Here is a 19,528-nt window from a genome sequence, read left to right as displayed (position 1 = left end):
TCCACTCTTAATTTACAGAGAAAAACACGCAATTATCTCCAGACAAAATGGACTTGCAATGGTGAGTTCATTAATAGATTAGCTGGCAAGTACTTTGATAATAAATTCATATTTTTTGTGTTTTTTGCAGTTTGTTATGTGTAATTAATTGGAAACCTTTGGATGGGAGCTGCTCTTTTAGCTCTCTGTGTAAATTTATAATAATCATTTTATTATTTCTGTGATTGTATTAGTTGAGCAATTAATTCATTTATCAATGAAATGATCAATACCTTGTAATAGTGTATTAGATGTGATAGTTAACTGTTGGCATGACAAAGACCTATTTGTGAGAGAAATGAATAGTAATTGCCCAATTTGTTTTCATTTAAAATTAATTTGTTTTAACAGCTTTCAGAATAATTAGGCTATGTGCTGGAAGACTGCTACAGATTGTATAGATGAAACCGCTCGTCTCTTTTGCTGATGACTACAGGATATGTAGGGGAAAATAATATATTACCTGTCAAATTTATAAATTATGCTCAGTGGATTATCCTGTGGAAACTTTTCAGACTGCCCATTGAAACTGATTTCTGTTTTTTATTCCGGGCTCTGCTTTAGAGAGAGGGTGAGAAGTTCAGCCATCTGAGAGGGGCTCAGAGTAGAGCTAGTACTCCTTCACATTGAAAGGAGCCAGTTGAGATGGTTTGGGCATCTGACTAGGATGCCTCCTAGACGCCTTCTGGGTTTGGAGTTCTGTGCATGTCCTACCTGCAGGAGGCCAACCCAGGACACGTTGGAGAGATTATTTCCCTCAGCTGTTCTGGGAACATCTCGACGTTTCCCGGACAAACTTAAGAAAATGGATAATGGCAAGTCTTTATTGACGTCGGAATTCAGACAAAAACAAAAGCAAAAAAGAAAGTACTTGTTTTTGTTTTGGTCTCTGCTGTGCTTGGATCCAAGGCAGGTCTGTTTAATGAAATGGTTGATTTAGTGACAACTGGAAAGCAGGTTTGTGTTGAGTGATGGCGAGCAGAGGACATGCATTGTCTTTGACTGAAGTTCTGCAGTAGGGCCAAGCTATATTAAAACCTTGTCTGCTGAAATAGCAGTATTTCAGATATAAATTAAGTTGCTTAGGGGCTTGAAAACTCATTTACTGACTTTATGGTGTGTCTTCAAGGGACATGATAGATTAGGTTGATGACAGCAGTTGATTCTCCCGTTCAGTCACTAAGTAAGGTGTTGGGCCACCACATCCTGCAGAACAGTTTCAGTGAGACTCGGCATTGACTTTACAAACCTCTCGATTGGGGGTCAAGGACTTAGGATTGACTTGAAATTAAATATCTGCTTCTTTTGATTTTGTTGCCATCAACACATAAAAAAGCTAAAACATGAATGAATAAATGAATAAAGTTTTTGATAGGTGAATTAAAATACAGGAAAAGATGTTCAGGCCAAAAAGTATTTTATAGCTAATTCTGTTAAGCATTAAGGTAATGAGGTACAAAAGAGTATCACACAGAAGCTAAAGCTTCCAGATAGAGAGGAAGAGGAGCAATAAAAACAATAAGGCACTGGCTCCACATGGGACCAACATACAGTCAAAGGTACCTCTGTGGCATACTTTTGACGGAGCCTGCAAAGAGATTTGTAGACTGCCCTAAAGAAGTTGTAGCCGTTTGCTGTCAGCAGGGGGCAGTGTCAAAAGCAACCAATCTGTTGGCTAATTTTCATGTTTGTGCTCTTGTCCGTCCAATAAAAGGATCCAAGATGAAAGCAGCTGTTGTGACATGACAAGTTCCCTTTTGAAGCCTCAACGCAGGCATTTCCGCTGTAGTTTTTGAAACCACGATTTGGCAAACAAGGTGCAAATTAGACTGTGAAATTTTACACTCACTGGCTAATGACTTTCAATCACAAATCCACTAGACTTCTATGGGCTGAAAATCTTCTCGCCCCCACAAGTATTGCCCCCTGGTGGCCATGGAAAAGAATGCAGGTTTAGGGCACCTGCAGATTGGCTTCACTTTTCAGACCTGGAAGTTACATCCATCTTTTATACAATCCATGCGGAGCCCCTGCTGCAGAGAAGGAAAAAGTTATCACAAAAACAATAGAAAATAGCACAGATCTCACAATACCCTTACATGGAAATCACCCCCAGAACACACAAATTCAAAAGACACGGACAAAATTCCAGAGATGTGCTATAAATTGTCCCTGCTTTTTGTTAATTTCAGTTGAAAGTACCAACTGCTCCAGTTACTACTGTTGTAACCAAAGTTTTAGCAAAAGTTTACCTCTGATTTTATTTTAATTCTCTTACTCTCATAAATATGTTTCCATTTTAGAAAAAAAAAAGGACATTCATTTTCAAGAAACTGTACAAACAAAAATGCAAAACTTTGATTAAGTAAGCTCTGTGGTAAGGAAAAAGACACTGCTTTGGTTTAAGGCTAGGGTTAAGATTTTCTCTGTCAGCTGACATTTTGCTTTTAGCAAAAATAACTGGAATAACATGAGACTTGAGCTGTGTGTTTGGGACCGACGGCAACTGCATTAGCAAGCTTTCCTCCGAGCACTTGGCTCTGTCTGAACAGCTGTTGCTTAAACTTTTACCGAATAAATGCAGTGACTTTGATATCAGTCCATTTTTTGTGCTAAATGGTGAGGCAAAGGCAAGATGCAAGAGAGACAAGAGGCTGAAGGTTGTAATACCTTCTGAATCCCAGTGCACCTTAATAGGACTTAATAAAGCCAAAGATCACAGACATTACCTCAGCTGAACTGTAAATCGAGCTCTGACGCTTAAACACACACAAACATCTGCACACATCCAGTGTTTTGGCTTGCACGTGTCTGCCCTTAAGTTAATTAAAGGATTTAGTAGGCTAATTAGTAGATTGTTAAATAGGGGACACATGGTCTTCCTATTGTGCTCCGAGGTTTGCGTCACCTGAGGTATCAAGACTAATCCCTTCTAACTGGAGCAATAGAGAGTAGGTTGTAAACAATAGCTGGTATCACAGTTGGTAAGACAGTCTTAGATCCAGATGGTAAGTAGAGTAATCTCAGGAAGGGATTGACCAATTATTGGCTTTGGGAGGATAATGCTAAGCTTGTGTACTTAATGGAAAATTCATTGAAACAACCCTTTGAACTCTTTAACTAACTTAATTTGATTTATGGTGTGTTATGGAACTATAGTGAGAAAAGCTCTTCACTCATGTAGCAGTAACCTTTCAGGTGTGAAATGTAAAATAAGAATGCATTAATTATACAAAAGCTGAACGTATGAAGACCATAGATGAGAATACATGTTACAGATGGTATGGTTGTTAGTTCCAAAGTGTATCCTTTTGCAGCAAGTTTTATTTATATCACCTTTTAACTTTACCCTTAGGTCCAGGTAAAGAGACACTGTGATGCTCTGTACTATCTGTTCAATTAGGTAATGAGCAGCCAAGCCATATTTGAGGACTGTGCAGTGGCATAAAATGAGACTTGAAATAGAAGACTCGGTCAGGTTATCCTGCCCCAAAAAGGCTCTGAGCGTAACCTTTCAGACCTCTCTGAAGTAGTGAGACCTCATCCAGCACAGGGATTTATTAAAAAAAAACAAAGGCTTCATAGTGTGTGACAAATATCTTTACATTGGCCTCGCTGTGGGTAACGAACACCAATTATTTCTTCAGTAACCTGAAAAACAATTTGACCACAGGATGGATAATCTCTATGAACAGATGTCTGCATATGAATGTCCAGAATCTAAAGGAAGAGGATACGATTTCAATTATCTGTTTGTAGTCCGTATATAGCCCATATGCTACTGGTGGATCATGTTTATGCAGGTTGAAAGAAGGTAAAGACTCTTTGGCAAACAAAAAGGGATTACAGTTTCCCAAAATGAAATTTGACAAATACATTTGTTAGTAGAAGAAGAGAAAGTCTTGACCTGGATTTTGATGATATCAGAGTGCATAAGAAGATAATTATGTCCCCCTTATATACATGTTTATCACTCTCCATAGGTAACAAAGCCATGCATTTGTTATAAGAATCTGTGTATAATGTTTGCAATCGTACTTATATTTAGGTTAGATAAATGTGTTAATGTGTTTTCTTTGCCTTTATATATTTCTTTCAGATTTTGGTCACTGAGGAGGAAGTGTGGGTTTATCAGAACAGACGTTTCCTTGGATGCGCATTGCTGATAAGATCAGCGAGACTAAACCTAACCAGTAAATTTATTAAAGTAAAGCCATAAAACTAAATCAGTAAGTTCAAAGATGATAAAGTGCCATTTATAGAGTTCGGGGGAAGTTTTCACTGAGTTGTAAACTGTGATCAATTGCCAGAACATTAGTCCAGCAACATATTTTTAATCTATTTTTATTGATGTAAATATGACAATTAACTGTGATATTGATTCCAATTGACATTGGCCAGCATTAGATAATAGCATTGGTTTTCAAATTAGCTGTTGCACTTCTCTGAATGTGTAGTCACTCTAAGTGTTCGTGCAAGCTCATGTGTGCATTTGTTTGAGCTCAGTATTGGCAGTGTGAAGATTTTCAATTATGAGTAGCTTTGCTGGAAGAATAAACAGCGAAACTATTGGCTAACCATTTGTATCATTTGCAATTAGTGTAAGAACTAAAGCGTGATTTTCCTCACTGTCTTGCTCTGTCTCTGTCTCTCATCCCTGGCTTTAATTGGCGTTTTTGTGCAAAAATGTAAAAAGTCACTAAGATGGCACCAGCTTTCCATTCAAGGAGATTATGGATGGAACAGTTACCAGTGAGAGCAAATAGCCTTTTGTAATCCTCGGAGGACATTTAATTAACTGGCCTTCCTTTCAGTTACTTTTTTTTTCTGTCTTGCTTTCGTAGTCTCTCTCAATCTGTTTCTCCTTTCCTTTTTCTTGCTTATTTTTTTGTCTTACACCATTTGTCTCTTCTTTTTTTTTTTTCAAAGATGTGAAGGCACAGCACTCATGCTTGCAGACACACACTCACAGGTATACCAAAACTCTTTTCTTCAGTGGGTTGAAGGCTGGAGTAGTTAGTTCAGCATGTTAGCACTAAATGAGAGAAAGCGAGAGCGAGAGGAGGGGTAAACTCCACATTATGCTATCAGTGCTGTCAGCATAATGTAGAGCAGGAGGGGGAGAAGGATGGGGAGAAAATGAGGTAGCAGAGTTAGAAAGGTGCTGATTGAGGTCACCGGAGGAGTGCAGATGAGAAAGGAGGGCTCTCTTTCATTCTTCGGCTGTTAAATTAAGTACCTTCACATTCATATTGACATCTCCAAGCTCACTCATTTATGTAGTGATGTAACATATTTACATATAGACTTAACCTGATTCATCAGTTGCATCATATCCACTTAAAAAAGCCTCTCTGGCTGGTGCTGTACCTTGGCACTTTAAGGCTTCATATGAGTCATAACTGTGTTCTTGTTTCACAGAGATATTAAAGGCTTTTGGACACATTTTATTATGACAGTTTGGTTCCCGTGATGTACTGTTTATCCTTGGTAAGTTGATGTGCTGAAGACATGTGCTTTGCAGTGAATTGGTATAATTTTTTCATGTAATTGACTTCATAATGCACCCCGCTGCAAAGCAATTCCCCAACAGAAATTTCAGAAGTGTCCCAAGTTGATCCCAAGGATGAGTATTGAGGCTGATCAAGGCATATTTCAGTGATCAGGTCATCCTCAAATAAAGCAGATCTTAATGTGATCCCTTATTTTTTTTTTTATTTCGGCGTATGTTTTCCACCTCGGCCTGCTAGTCTTTCTCTACTGCTCTATATCTAAGTAATAGCCAGTCTCTACACTGCAAGCACTTTACTTAGAGAGTGAAAACTGTGGTGTGAGTCTGAAAAATTATTTTCTCACAGTGCCCACATTCAGTTGGCATTATATCTACTAGATCAGGAAGTAACAAAACCTGCCTACTCATTAGCCTATTACAACCCGGTGTTTTTAAACGAAAAGCCACCTGGTCTTTGCAATGGTGGCAGGCATTGGAGCAGTATTGCAAAGGTATCTGTATGGCCATCTCTGAGAATGCTCCATCATCTGTTTTCAACAATAATAGGAAGGACTAAAACATTTTTTCATAGTCCTTTGTACCAGAATCTGCCAGAACAGGGTGAAGAGTCCAAATCTGTGAATATTTAGAGTGTTAAATAATGTCATCATTTGATCTGCTATCAAGGTTACTTGTTAATTTAGTATTTGCCTCGTTTGAAAATAACTCATCCAGGGTAGGAGGCAGTCACCAGTGTAGTTCTAGTGTTAGTCCCAACCTTGGATAAATGGGAAGTGTTGCATCAGGAAGGTCATCTGGTATAAAATCTTGGCCAAATAAAACATGCAGATCTAGTGAAAGCATAAGATTGGGTGCCAATTTTGGAACTGTGGTAGTGGTAGTATGTGAGGGTGGTGCAGGACGTGTATGATGACAGACAGATAGTGGTGACGTGTGTGGTTGTGAGTAACAGATGGTTTAAGTTGGGGTGTGATTACGTTATGAACTTGCTCTGCTTGTTTGTAATGATGATGGTCAGGTTAACAGATGAAGAAATGGCAAGAGTCTCTTTGGACTATAATGTTTGCAGACAACATTGTGATCTGTAAATAGAATAGGGAGCAAGTGGAAGAGAGCCTTTAGAGGTGGAGGTATACTCTGGAGAGGGCAGGATACATGTATTCATGTTTATTCATTATTCATTGTAATAACAGATTAATACTGTGAGCAGTGAGTTTCTCGACTGCAGCTAATGATGGTAGTTCTTGTTCTGCTCTTTAGCCTACGTGAGCTCACGGCTCCAGCACATGAACTAGTTTAACTCTTCAGTTTGCCCCACCTGACCAATATTAGCTAGTTACGGATATATTAGTATTGGCATTTGTAAGGAACAGTTTACATGATTTTAACCACCCTTTCATTGTGTTATGAGTTTTGATGTTCCATAGTCTGTCCACCAGAGCACATTATGAAACTTCCATGTTTCCAGTGCCACAAACACAACAACCTGCTGACTACCAGCTAACTACACAGTAAAATCAGTATCTGTATATGTGAATCGACCGTAAAAGTCCTCAATCGGTGGAGCTTGACCTGAATCATATCACGGACTGACGCAACAGCTGTCCACACTCTCAAAAGGGACGCGGGAATGGCAGTCAGTGCTCATTAGCAGTGATCGAACTTTGAAAATAAGAGCACGGGGATTTTATGCTTTGGTATTTTTTGTCTGTAAATATAAAGTGATTGTGGGAGTAACTTTAACTTGCCACAGACATAACATTAGTATGAATTTGAGTCCATTTTTTAATGAAGCCATCACTAATGATGCTGTTTTGCCTTTTCTTTTGTATGCCAATTTGTGTGTTTTTTTGTTTTGGGGTTGGTTTTTTTGTCCTTTTTAAGCTTCAAAAGTCAAATAGTGAAAAGGGCTGCACGACATTACAGCAGGGAATCGCAACTTTTGTTCAACTTTGACCACAGTTTCTGATTTTGGTTCATGTTAATTGAGTCGTGTTATGATCAGAAGACAAACACACACAGCTACCATTTTTCATTAGGGGGTGATTGACTCTACATATTCTGTATGTGGTCTGAGAACAAGATGAGATGAAAGCACTGTGGCAGAATGAAATTTAGAAATCCTTGGACTAGGTTGGTGGGCATGGAAAAGCCTTCTATGGCACTGTTAGTAATTGCAGGTCCCACTGTTTCTAGGAATTGCAACATGTCATTAGATCCACTAAGATGCATTAGTGATGGGGATGGCAATAGCACCATGCTGTATCTCCCAATGTTCTCCTTTAGCCACTAATCCACTGATGATTGTTATTAGTGAGAAAGGCGTGTGCATGTGTAAGATGCATTCAGGCACAATGCTCTGTATATTAGCTTGGTGATTTATTGTCTTGGATGTGCTATCCCTTTTTCTCAAAGCTGCATTGTCCTTTTTCCAATTAATTTTGAATCTGTTATGACCTCGAAGACGAAGGAAGAGAAAGAGATTATCAACAAATACACGGATTGAACCACAAAATCAAGTGGTATGCTATATATTTTGGGGGGGCGATATGGCTGCTTTATTCTGCTCTTCTGTCGTCTTTTGATGTCTTCTTATATTTTTCTTTGTAACACCCCCCGTCATCTCTAATGCCACTGATTTATGCAATTGCTTTTTCGTGCTTTTCTTTTTTCTGTCTCTACTTAATTCTTCCATCTTCCACTTTTCGTTGTTCTGCTGTTTCTATAACAACCGCAGGGTCATTTTTCAGTCTCTGCGCTTCACTCTTAATCCTGTTCATGCGACACTCGGCTCTTATTTTCTTGCTGCTTTTTCCTGCTGCGCTCTATATATTGCTTGATTACACCCTCTCGTTCTGAAAATATATTTAAATCTTAATGTCTTTTTCTCTGTATCTTCTGTCTGTCCACTTTGCATTATTCGGTGCACAGTCATACGCGCAAAGGACTTTTCCCACCTCGCTACTTGTTTTTGTGACGCCAAATAGGAATTAGAATTTTTTTTTACAGCAGGTATCAAAGCAGACACAAATGAGAGCAAGTCTTTGGCTCCAGCCCTGAAATTACTCCTCTGCTTCCCTGCTGTGATCAGCTAGCACTGATGTGTGCTGTGCGTTTGTGGGTGGAAGGGTGGGTGTATTGATGAGGACTGTACGGGACCTCGCTGTGTTTTACCACTGTCACTATGATTGCTGTTTACTGTGGATGCAGATTGCACGGCACTGATTATGATTACTAGTTGAAATGTGAAGATGGCCTCTGCAGTTTCTTTTGGATTACATTTCCATTGTCTGTTGTTCACATGGGACATTCAAGAAGGGAACAGAGGGAGATGACAGCTTAATATAAGAAAGTGTAACTGAATAAGATGATTTTTGTATTTATTTGTTTGATTTATGTGTCTGAACATGGCTTTTGCTTAAGCCTTAGTTACACCAATCTGAAATGTATAAGCTTCAAACCTCTTAATTATAACTGTAATTACAATATAAATAGTTTATAATAGTATGGGGTGTCTATGAAGAAGTCACTATTAAAGAAATAAAGCCAAGAGACAAGGCTGAGATATTCCAGATTAGACAAGAACAGGATTGAAAATGAGTGGCAACAAGTGTCATTGAGTAATGAACCCAAATTGTGACATTTTTGTGTCAAATTGTCATCAGTATGTGCAGAGGACGTCAGGACAGAGGTATACTAGTGAGAGTCTGCCAGCTTTGGAGGCTTGGACATGATTACAAATAAAATTGAATTGAATTGTTTGGATCTTTTGGTTAGTGGTGTTAGGGAGCTTTTCAAAATTGAAAGAATTACGAGAACAGACGACGATGATACCAAACACCCTTCAATGCAGTAAAAGCATACTTGGATACACAGCCATGGATTGGCCGCCCCAGAGCCTGGAGCTCAATATTTCTGAAGCTGTATGAGGTCATTATGACAGAGAACAAAACAAAAGGCAGAAACATCCAAAGAACATCTTTGAATGTTCTTCAAGAAGCCTGGAGAACTCTTCCTGAAGACTACTAAGTCTAAGACTACTAAGAACTTGTAAGAAAGCTTGTCTCAGAAATTTCAGGCCGTGATGAAGAATCAAAGTGGTCATAACAAGAATTGATTGTTTTTGCCTTACATCTCCATAAATTTGTCTACATATATTTTAATAATTAGATGCACCTGTTTCTCATGTTCTTAGCAACATATAGAGAAATCAGTGCTATCTCGAGACTGTAGTATTATAGTATTATGAAGTATTACTGATTAATCTATACCTTTTTTTGTTTGTTATGTAAAAAAAAAGAAAGAAAAAAGTTTAATTCCATTTAAATAAATAATACTAAAAACACATGCTGATGATTTCTGGATATCAATCTTCTGGATATCCCTTAAGTGCATCAACATGCTGGTCAGCAGAGGTTGGGCAAGAAAATGAATGAGCTAGATTGATGATGACAGAATAGATTTTAACAGCGTGGGAAAGTGGACATAACCTAGCAGCCTTAACACCAAGAAAGCAGATCAGTGAACACAGATCTTCCTTACTGACTATATACAAGAACCTTATTAAATTAAGTTAATAATGAGTTTACTTTTGTGTTTTTTACATAAAATGATTCATACTTTAAGTGATGCCATTTAATTATACATTTAATAAATTGTGCATATATGTCCGATTCTAATTAAATAACAAATCATTTAATCAATTTATTTTTGGCACTTTTGGCGTTCATTAGTCCAAATTGATAAAGTGAAATTGATTGAATTTGACCTGAGCCAGTTAGTCTGCAGCACTTATTGGAAAGACAACTGTCTGAGTTATTAGTGGTTGGTAAAACAGAAGGCTGAATGTCTGGTTTTCTTTGGAGTCAGTGGTTATGAAAGAAAAGAGCAGCAGTCAGAAGACAGAAATGAACTAAATAAATACATACTAATGAAGGAACCTAGCCAATGGCTGTGCCTTCGTGGCGTAAGACTACATGAAACATTAACCTAAAAGAAGTAAATTATAATATGTAAATGTAACCAACAAAAAAATGAGATAAAATGGGACTAGCTCTGAAACGATTTTATAATGCTCAATTATTCATCTTTTTGTGTGTTTCTCACGTTTAGTCTTTAGTGTTTCATCTAGGCTAACAGATGGGTAATGAGGTCAGCTGCCCTTCTTCTGTTTTATATATACATGTACATATGTGTGTGAGAGAGCCTCAGTGTGATCATTTTAAATCATTCAGCTATCAATAACATTGCAAGCTGCATTCATAAACTGTGTGTGATGCACAGGCACAGCTACCTGCTAATTAGTGCTAAGTAACTAGCTCAGTTTCACTCTCCAAAACTGAAGCACATACTTTTTGGATGCTTTGTACCCCACAGCAAATTATATTATTTGTCACATACTTCTGTTAAAAATGCTCCACAAATCACCACAACCAGAGGACCAGTTCACTGGAGGTGAGACCCAGCAGACAGCTACCTGGTTCTGTCGTCTATGTTACCTCATCTGACAATCAAAATTTTATCAGTATCCAAATAAATAAATTGCTGTAGTAATAGAGCCAGAAACTGTTTTCTGTACCAACCTGTATACTTGCTTTTAATTCTGTTACTCTAAGTTGGGCATTTTAACATGGGAGTCATTTTTTGGCAATTTTTCAGCCCCAGAGGTTGGTTTTAGATTAATTAACACTTCCTGGAAGGCGTCATCACACTTACACCAGGATAATAAGTTGTCATAAACACTCTTCTTCTCTCCAGTCTGTCTTCTGCTGTTCATCTCCATGGTCATCGCTACCCGTTACCTCTCTCACACACAGACACACACACACAGTGACAGTAGAGGATGCGCAACCATAGCTGAGTGTAAAATGCAGCTGAGACACTCAGATTGAGCTGCAATGAAACAAGGGCAAATAAACTACATAAATGTATGTTTATGCTTGTTGCCCTTTGTTCGTTACAGGGAGCTTCTTGGTATGGAAATACTCCACTGCATATTTTAAACCTAGTATTTGACTTCAACTAAAACTGCCTTCTTATTTTCCTTGTTCTCTAGGTCCAGAGTGGTACTTGGTCAGAGTGGAGTTAACGGTGACAGATGTAAATGACAACATCCCAGAATGGAGCATGGTTCCTGCTCCCTACCTTGCTGTGGTTTCCCCTGATGCCTCTGCAGGTTCCCTGGTCTACAAGCTCTTTGCTGAGGATGGAGATGAAGGCAACAATGGTGAAGTGGAGTACTTTTTGTCTGACGGTAGGTTAAATTGCTTCTTCTTTTTTTGCCTGCATAGTGTGTTAAAGATCAGGTTGACTGTTTACAGCGTCACAACAATCACAAAACAGGGAGGCAATAATGTGACGGAGGAGCTATGGAAGTGACAAGCTAACAGTAAGCAGCTAATAGCAAACATACAACTGCATTATTATATGAATCTTGTGTTTTTGTGTACTTTTGCAGTTTTTATATTTGGTGGTTTTCTTAAGGTCCAGTGCATTTGACCTCGCAAGGCCACCATAGCCGACAGCTATGAGGGATTTCCGTAGTAGACAGCAAACCGCAGAGCATTTGGCTTTTCACTAATCACACTGAAAAAAGTAGACAAATTATATGCAAAACCTTTGAACAAAGAGGCATTTGTTGGTGTTGGCATTTTTAATAAAACAAAAGTCTCAGTTGCATAAATCATTTGCTTGATTTAAAATGTTTTGTTGTTTTGATCAGTGCTTTTTTTTTTAATGTTCTGTATGGTGCAGACTCAAGTATACACTCTCTTTGAGCTGTTGCCCTCTGCAGTGCTGAGTTTTATGCGCACACGATTCTCCAGTGTCTTGTCTGGTTTTTTTCCACTGTGCAAAATAATTGCTTTTGTTATTGTCTGCTTTGTAATGATTTCTTGTCTCTGTTTTAGAATCTGTTTAAAAAGATGATTTTTCAATTTTCCTCATGGGGATGCATTGGAATAAACTGACTGAAAAATTATAAGAAAAAACATAGACATATTATTGTTAATATCTATGCTAAACTTTTCAATTTAAATGCTCAATCCCACCTCTCAAAGTTTAACTTCTAAAAGTGCAGTATATTTTGGATCAAGGTCTTATTGAATCCTGTTATTCTGAATGCAGGTCATGAATTTTAACACCCCAGTTCCTGTGGTTTTTGCATTTTTCTCTCAGCAACTTTGAATACTGATTGTCCAGTCATCTTTTTTTATTGGTGAATGCTTAGCATGCACTTAAATATTTCTGACAACTTTTGAAAGCAACTTTTGTGCAAAGTGTTTTGCCCTGTGGTCCTTTTCACTGGATGATCTCTGTTGTTGTGTGTTGCCTTATTTGCTTATCTTGTCTTTGGTGTATTACCCTTCTGTATATGATCAAACAAATCGTCCCCAGGTGGTGATGGTCGTTTTGAAGTGGACAGGAAGACTGGCCAGGTACGAACTACGGGCCTTCCCCTGCAGCGGGACAGGGAATACCTGCTGACAGTGGTGGCTGCTGACCGGCTGGGCAGCCGCAGTGCTCCTGCTGTCATCTCTGTGGTTGCTGGACCCCGGCCACCACAGTTTACCAATGCCTCCTTCACTATTGCAATACCAGAAAACACCCCTGAAGGACAACCGTGAGTTTACACACATTCATCCACTGAAATCCCTTACAGGACATCTACATGAAACAACATGACATTGACTACACACACACACACCTGCTGTTTTCCTTTTACTATACCATGATTAATATTCATGATGAAAAATATTACTATGTGTCTAAAACAACACAATCATGATGGGCATTTAATGTGTACACTTTTATTTATTTATTCTTAGATACTCGTGTTTTACAGACTAAATCTGTACTGTGGCTCATTTAGCCTTTAGCATGTGTAGCACAGTAATAGGATTACCTTTAAATATTTATTTGCATACACAGTAAGAATAGGTAGTCATCGACATTTCTGCAGTCGCAGTCTTAGCAGAAAGCTCTCTCTGGTGCCACATAGGGCTGTAACTTTTTCCATCATCTATCATCATCAGTGAGCATTAAACTTGTCATTGTACCAATCACAAAATAGAAATATTATCTTCTGTGCAACTCAGTGATGAAAAATATAGCTTTGCTAAATATATGTTTAGATAAACTTAAATAATATCCTTAAAATTAAAAAATGTCGACCATGGCATTAGTTGAGTTGAGTTGAGCTCAGCTGAAATCCTGACAGATCAGCTCATCTCGATGCCAGCCAACATCAGCTTTTCTCAGCTAATACCCTTCAATACATCCACTTATAAAGGGCTCTCGATTAATGTTTCTTTAGCCTGGCTTGAGGTAATGTCCATCTGTAAGCTGCTTTGCAACCCAACTTAAGGCAGTGGGTAGGACTAAAGGTATCTTAACCCTGAAATGCCCTTTGTATCATATGTGATACATGAGTTTCTGAGACCTCTATCTCATCAACATGATCGATACTTGCCATAATTTCAAAATGTTATGGACAAAACTCTCTTTTTTTTGTCTAAAATTTACATTGTTGTTAACAAAAAGTTGCCAAAAACATCCAATGTGTCAAGTCCATATAACATCTGTGGACAGACTTTAAGGTGGCACTTCAGTCATTTCCGTTTCAACCTGGGAGAGACAGACAGGCTCTAACAGAGTCCAAATGACTGTAAACTACAGTGGATCAAAAATACAACTGGAAATAAAAGATTTCAGTTTCTGATTTTTAATACGCTTAAAAAAGACTCATAGAAACATATTTTCATATTTTGATTTTTATCTGATTAAAAATAAGGCAAGAATTAAAAAAGCACACAAAGAGCTTATGTTCTGACTTTCATTGATCAAATTAGCACTAATGTCCTTATTTTGGCTTCAGGGTCCACCTGCAGTCTCTTTACTGGGACTGACATATTTCTTCCTTCCTTCATCGGGGAAATGAGCACATTTATAATAAATACAGTGGTGTGAAAAAGTATTGCCCGTTTCCAGATTTTTGGCACATTTTTCACATTTACATGTTTACATGTTACATGTTACATCAAACATATAATATTCAAAGATAGCTTGAGTAAATACTAAATGCAGTTTTTGGATGATTTTGAAAGATATCCAAATCTACTTGGCCCTGTGTGAAAAAGTAATTACCCCCTAAACATAATAACTGGTTGTTCCACCCTTGGCTACAAGAACTGCAATCAAGCATTTGTGATAACTGGCAATGAGTCTTTCACATCGTTATGGAGGAATTTTGGCCCACTGTTCTTTGCAGAATTGTTTCAGTTCAGCCACGCTGGACTTCAAGCATGAACGGCCTGTGTAAGGTTATGCCAAAGCACCTCAATGGAATTTAAGTCCAGACTTTGGCGAGGTCACTCCAAAACCTTCATTTTGTTTCATTCTTTTGAGTCATTCTGAGCTGGACTTGCCTCAGTGTTTCAAATCATTCTCCTGCTGCATAACCTGAATACAGTCGAGCTTTGAAACCAATGGCTAAATTGTCCTTCTGGGTTTTTTGGTAAAGTGCAAAATTCCAGACAAAGCAATGGTTTTCTAACTGGAACTCTCCGAGGAAGCCATATTTGCCCTGTATCTTTCTCATTGTTGAATCATGAACACTGACCTTAACTGAGGCAAATGAGGCCTGCGGTTCTGCATCTGCCTGCAGATGTTGTTCTGAGTCGTCTATGTACTATTGGAGTATTTTTGGTAGCCCAGTTACTCGTGCAAAGTTTTCCTCATTTGTGGACAACCGCTCTCATTGTGGTTCATTGGAGTCCCAAAGCCTTAGAAATGGCCTTGTAACCCTTTTTTTCCACTGATAGATGAAATGAAAGTGACTCAGTTTCTCATCTGTTCTTGAGTTTCTTTAGATTGTGGGATGATGTGGGTAGCAAATACTAGCATTTTTATAGCTGTATGTCTCCTAATACCTCTCTTAGCCTTTTCAGGAAAAGGGCCGCCTTATCTATGGAAAAGTATTCATCACTCAAACATAAAAAACACATATTTTGAATACATTATTTCAAACAGCTTATCTACCTGATCATTTTGCAGGTTTTGCACATGAAGTCAACTGTGTTCTTTTTCTCCATGTCTTTCCAGCTTCTTGGCAACACCTGCTGTGTCCTTCCAGAAGAAACCAATCAGCTACAGTCTGCTTATCAATCCCAGTAGTCTCTTCTCCATCTCAGCAGAGACTGGTGAAATCAGCCTGACGCGCCCTATTGACTACGAGAGCGACCAACATCGCTACTTGCTATTGGTGCGAGCCAGTGAGGGGATAGAGAGCATGAGCAGTGCAGCCGAGGTTTGTGTCTATATATATATATTTATATATGTATGGGTTTGTGTATGTGTATGTTGGTGAGTTTGAGATGTAAATTTCAAGAAAAAAAGTCACCTTTTTGATGCCAAATTCCTTGACTTCATGGTCTCAGAAGATTGGAGGCATTTCACATCTGCTTGTCAAGTCTTAGAAAGTCTGTAAACAATACTTCAATAAATATTTAATTAAAAAAATTGAAAAATCTGCTGTCAAAAAAATGATGTAATTTCAGTAATTGTCTTCACACAGTATTGCTTTCTTTGAGCTGCTAATATACAAGCCACAGCCACCAGAATTGTACACCCTGTGCACTGATAGTTTGTAAGATAGCAGTTGAATTGTGGTGATTGTGATTTGTGTAATACTTTTGCAGACAGTCAAAATCATCACACATGTTCATAAGCTGTCAGAAGCATCCTTGAGCAGGAATACTTGATTCGTGCTGTGAAAATGTGGCCATAGTTATTGATTCCCAGTTGCTTCATAGATGGTAATCATTGTGAATGCTCCACTTGAAATAATAGTGTGCTTCGATGTTTCCTGATTTACACCTTTTTTAATTAACGTTTTTTTTCTTTATGTGGCATCAGCAGTAATGTAGAATATATACCAGACTGTTTCGTGAAAATCCTATCTGGAAAGTAAAGCTTTTGAATTTATCAGTTGATGTATGTTCTAACCTTTGACTCTGGTTGTTAATACTGGGTAACGACCACGAGCATAAGGTTGGGAATAAAAGCAGCAGGTGGGTGGCTGGGCTCAGCCTTACAGATGGGTGTGAAGGCTCAGACATCTAAAGGGGGTTCGCAAAAGAGTTTGTGCTGCTGCGTTTCAATAGGAGACAGCTGAGACGCTTCTGCTCAGGATCCCTCCTCGGTGCCTCCCTTTGAAATTTTCTGGGCATGGTCAACTGGAAAGAGACCCAGGAACACCTAGGCATTCCCCAGGAAAAACTTCAAATAGTAGCAAGGAAGTTTAGCCCACTCCCACCTCAACCCGACTTAGAGAAAATGGGTACAGGTGGACGCACTGACAGATGGGCGGATGGCCTCCACCTGAATTTATCAAAAAAGTTATCTTCACCTTGAGAGACATGTCTCTGTTTTTGTGAACACTGTTTCCTGTAAAACCCGAATAGATTTGTCTGGCTGCAGTGACTGCTTTGGGATTCCCGATGACTTCCTCACGTTGTCAGGAAGTGAGACAAAACAGCGGCTGACCGCTGCAGGCGCTGATGCATCTGGTCTGGTTTCCATCATTACTCTGGCCTCAGGCTAAAAGATGTCCTGCTGAACCAATCTGTCCTAAACTGCTCCACTTTGGGCCTCTTTGGCCTACAGAGCAACAAAAGCCTGTGTGGAGAAGGAGAGCGAGGAAAAAGAGTGGGTGAAGATGAGATGATTTTTATCGAGAAGAAAAATACAGTTGGAAAGAAAAAAGGGAAGAAAACGGCAGGTAGTTTTGTATTGTACCACAGCCTTCTTAGCCCCATGTCTGCCCAAGAGCTCTCCCTGTGTTCAGTTTGATCAGCACTCAAAAGCCTTCGCCTTCTAGATGCTGCAACAGCCGCTTCTTTGTCTCTGCAGTTTAACGGAGCCAGACAGAAACTATGCTTTGTGTGATAAATGGTGAACATAATGCCGGTGATGTGCCCACATTTAATTCAATTTCCGTTTTAACCCTTTAAAGCCGGTCGGCGTGGACACTCTCCATTTTGCGTAACTATTTTTAAATCCTAGCACTGCAACCACGTAAGCTAGCGCAATAATTTTTTTTGCATATGAAACCGGAGGAGTTGTACTTACATCTTATGCCATCAGCTTGTCCTAGGTCACAGTTTCCTTCCACATATAGCTTTGCAAAAACTGCATAAAAAGCGCTTGCAGCACCAAAAACATAATATTCCAGAAACACGCTTTGCCGATCCGATCAGCTGTTTGTAACACTTCCTACGTCCATCAGCGTGAACTGTCGCATGTCCGGCATCACCTGCCCGAAACCGGAAGTGACGTAATTTTGCGGAAATGAAGTTTTTTACCATCGTGGCCTTATGAGCCAATACTGGTGTTTTTAAAAGTTATCTTTGACTTTATGACTTTCTGTGTCGTTTCTGGGATGCTGAGGACTCATATTGCACTGCTGGAAATATTTTATTTTGATGCATATGCTGTTATTTTGCAAATTTGCACTATAATATATTTTTTTTGTTTTTCCTGCAGTATATGAAAATTGGTGTATTTCAAAAATAAAACTATGAAGACACTTAAAATAAATTTCCTTTGGTGGGAAACTAGTTTGCGCAACTTTTTTGTATTTTTAGTTTTGAGGGATAAGCCTCTTAAATTTCTCTAACTAGAAATATATGTTAAAAAAACAAAAACGATTTTAAATTTTTTTGTAGTTTATTGCACTTTTTTGCAATTTATGTAATTACTATGAACTTAATGCAGACATATTATTAAAATTTGGGCTATAATGGTTGTATTGATGTATAGCAACTTGAAATGCTCCAAAAAATGGCTGCACAGCATGTAAAAATATGATATAAGCTCTGGCGGACTTGGTTCTATGGTAGGTCTTAAAGGGTTAAAAAAGTTTGGCTTGTTGTCTGGCATTTGAAGTTAGAAATATGTCTCATGTCTTTTGATACAGAAAAATTGTTGGTGCTGCTTTAAATTTTCTCTCATACATGTTTGTCGGAAATACTTTATGTGATGGTAATCGGTACAAGGATTTTCCTGGCCAGTACTGGGTGCTTAACAGTCTGTATCAGCAGTGGAAAACTGGTGTTGTGTAGGCTAATCTTGTTGACAGTGTAAACCTTTTACAGATCCTCAGTGCTTTATATGAGCTATAATTCATCTACGCTTGCCTCCTGAACAAAATTACATTATCACTCTTACATCACAGTTGGATAATGGAGGGCTCAATACATACAGCTTAAGTTGTTTTTTGAGGTGAGGTTTTCTGACAATAATCTACATGGTACTTCAGGATGTTTTTTGCCATCTCACTTGTTAGACAGACAGCGGGCCTCTGAATCAGTACGCTGGCCCCCGTGCACCGTCCTGTGACATCATTGAGGGCGGTGCTGATTGATAGTAGTTTAAACATTAATGTTTTAACAAAGCAGGGTTAAGCAGAGACTTCATTCCAGTTAGACTTTAAAAAGCTCTTCAAAAGCATGTTAACAGTATAGAAAAAATTCTGCTTTTGCTACTTAAGGCATTTGAATTTAAGATTAAAAGACAGCAAGTACTTTTGAAGGCCACTACATGTGGGCTTTGTCGTTATATTTTGTCCTTTTTAAAGGATCTGGAGCTTTTGTAGTGAAATGATCATTTGTTTATAGCTTATGGGGCTTGACTTAATCCAAATCTAGATCCAGGAATTTGCTGAAGGAACTTTTTTCATCGCAAGAACAAATTTCTTGCCACCCCCCAGATCCAATAGGTTATCTAATGTATGAAAGTAGCCTATTATTGAAAAACTATATATTATATATGATATTATAAAGTAAAGCTCTTACAATAATACTGAGGAAGTCTTCTTTTGCTAACTATCCGAGTCAAAGTTTTTTTGAAGAAAGCGCCATCTCTTGGTGGCACCGTGCAATTAAATGAAGGGGGCGTGTTTAGAGCGAAGCTAGGCGG

The 19,528-nt window shown here is 38.5% G+C and overlaps 1 protein-coding gene across 1 annotated transcript in view; it reads left to right on the top strand.

Annotated features, from left to right (window-relative positions):
• The window catches only part of si:ch211-186j3.6 (neural-cadherin), a 313,671-nt gene that overhangs the window by 72,395 nt on the left and 221,748 nt on the right, over positions 1-19,528 (top strand). The window contains exons 2-4 of the mRNA XM_005929219.3: positions 11,607-11,804; positions 12,947-13,172; positions 15,653-15,857. Coding sequence (XP_005929281.1) covers positions 11,607-11,804; positions 12,947-13,172; positions 15,653-15,857 — 629 coding nt within the window. The remainder of the gene's footprint in view (positions 1-11,606; positions 11,805-12,946; positions 13,173-15,652; positions 15,858-19,528) is intronic.

Source organism: Haplochromis burtoni, unplaced genomic scaffold, assembly GCF_018398535.1.
Source record: "Haplochromis burtoni strain Fernald_Lab_line unplaced genomic scaffold, NCSU_Asbu1 Contig_121, whole genome shotgun sequence".
NCBI lineage: Eukaryota > Metazoa > Chordata > Actinopteri > Cichliformes > Cichlidae > Haplochromis > Haplochromis burtoni.
Note: the sequence above shows the minus strand (reverse complement) of the source record. Positions and strands in the feature narration are given on the sequence as shown.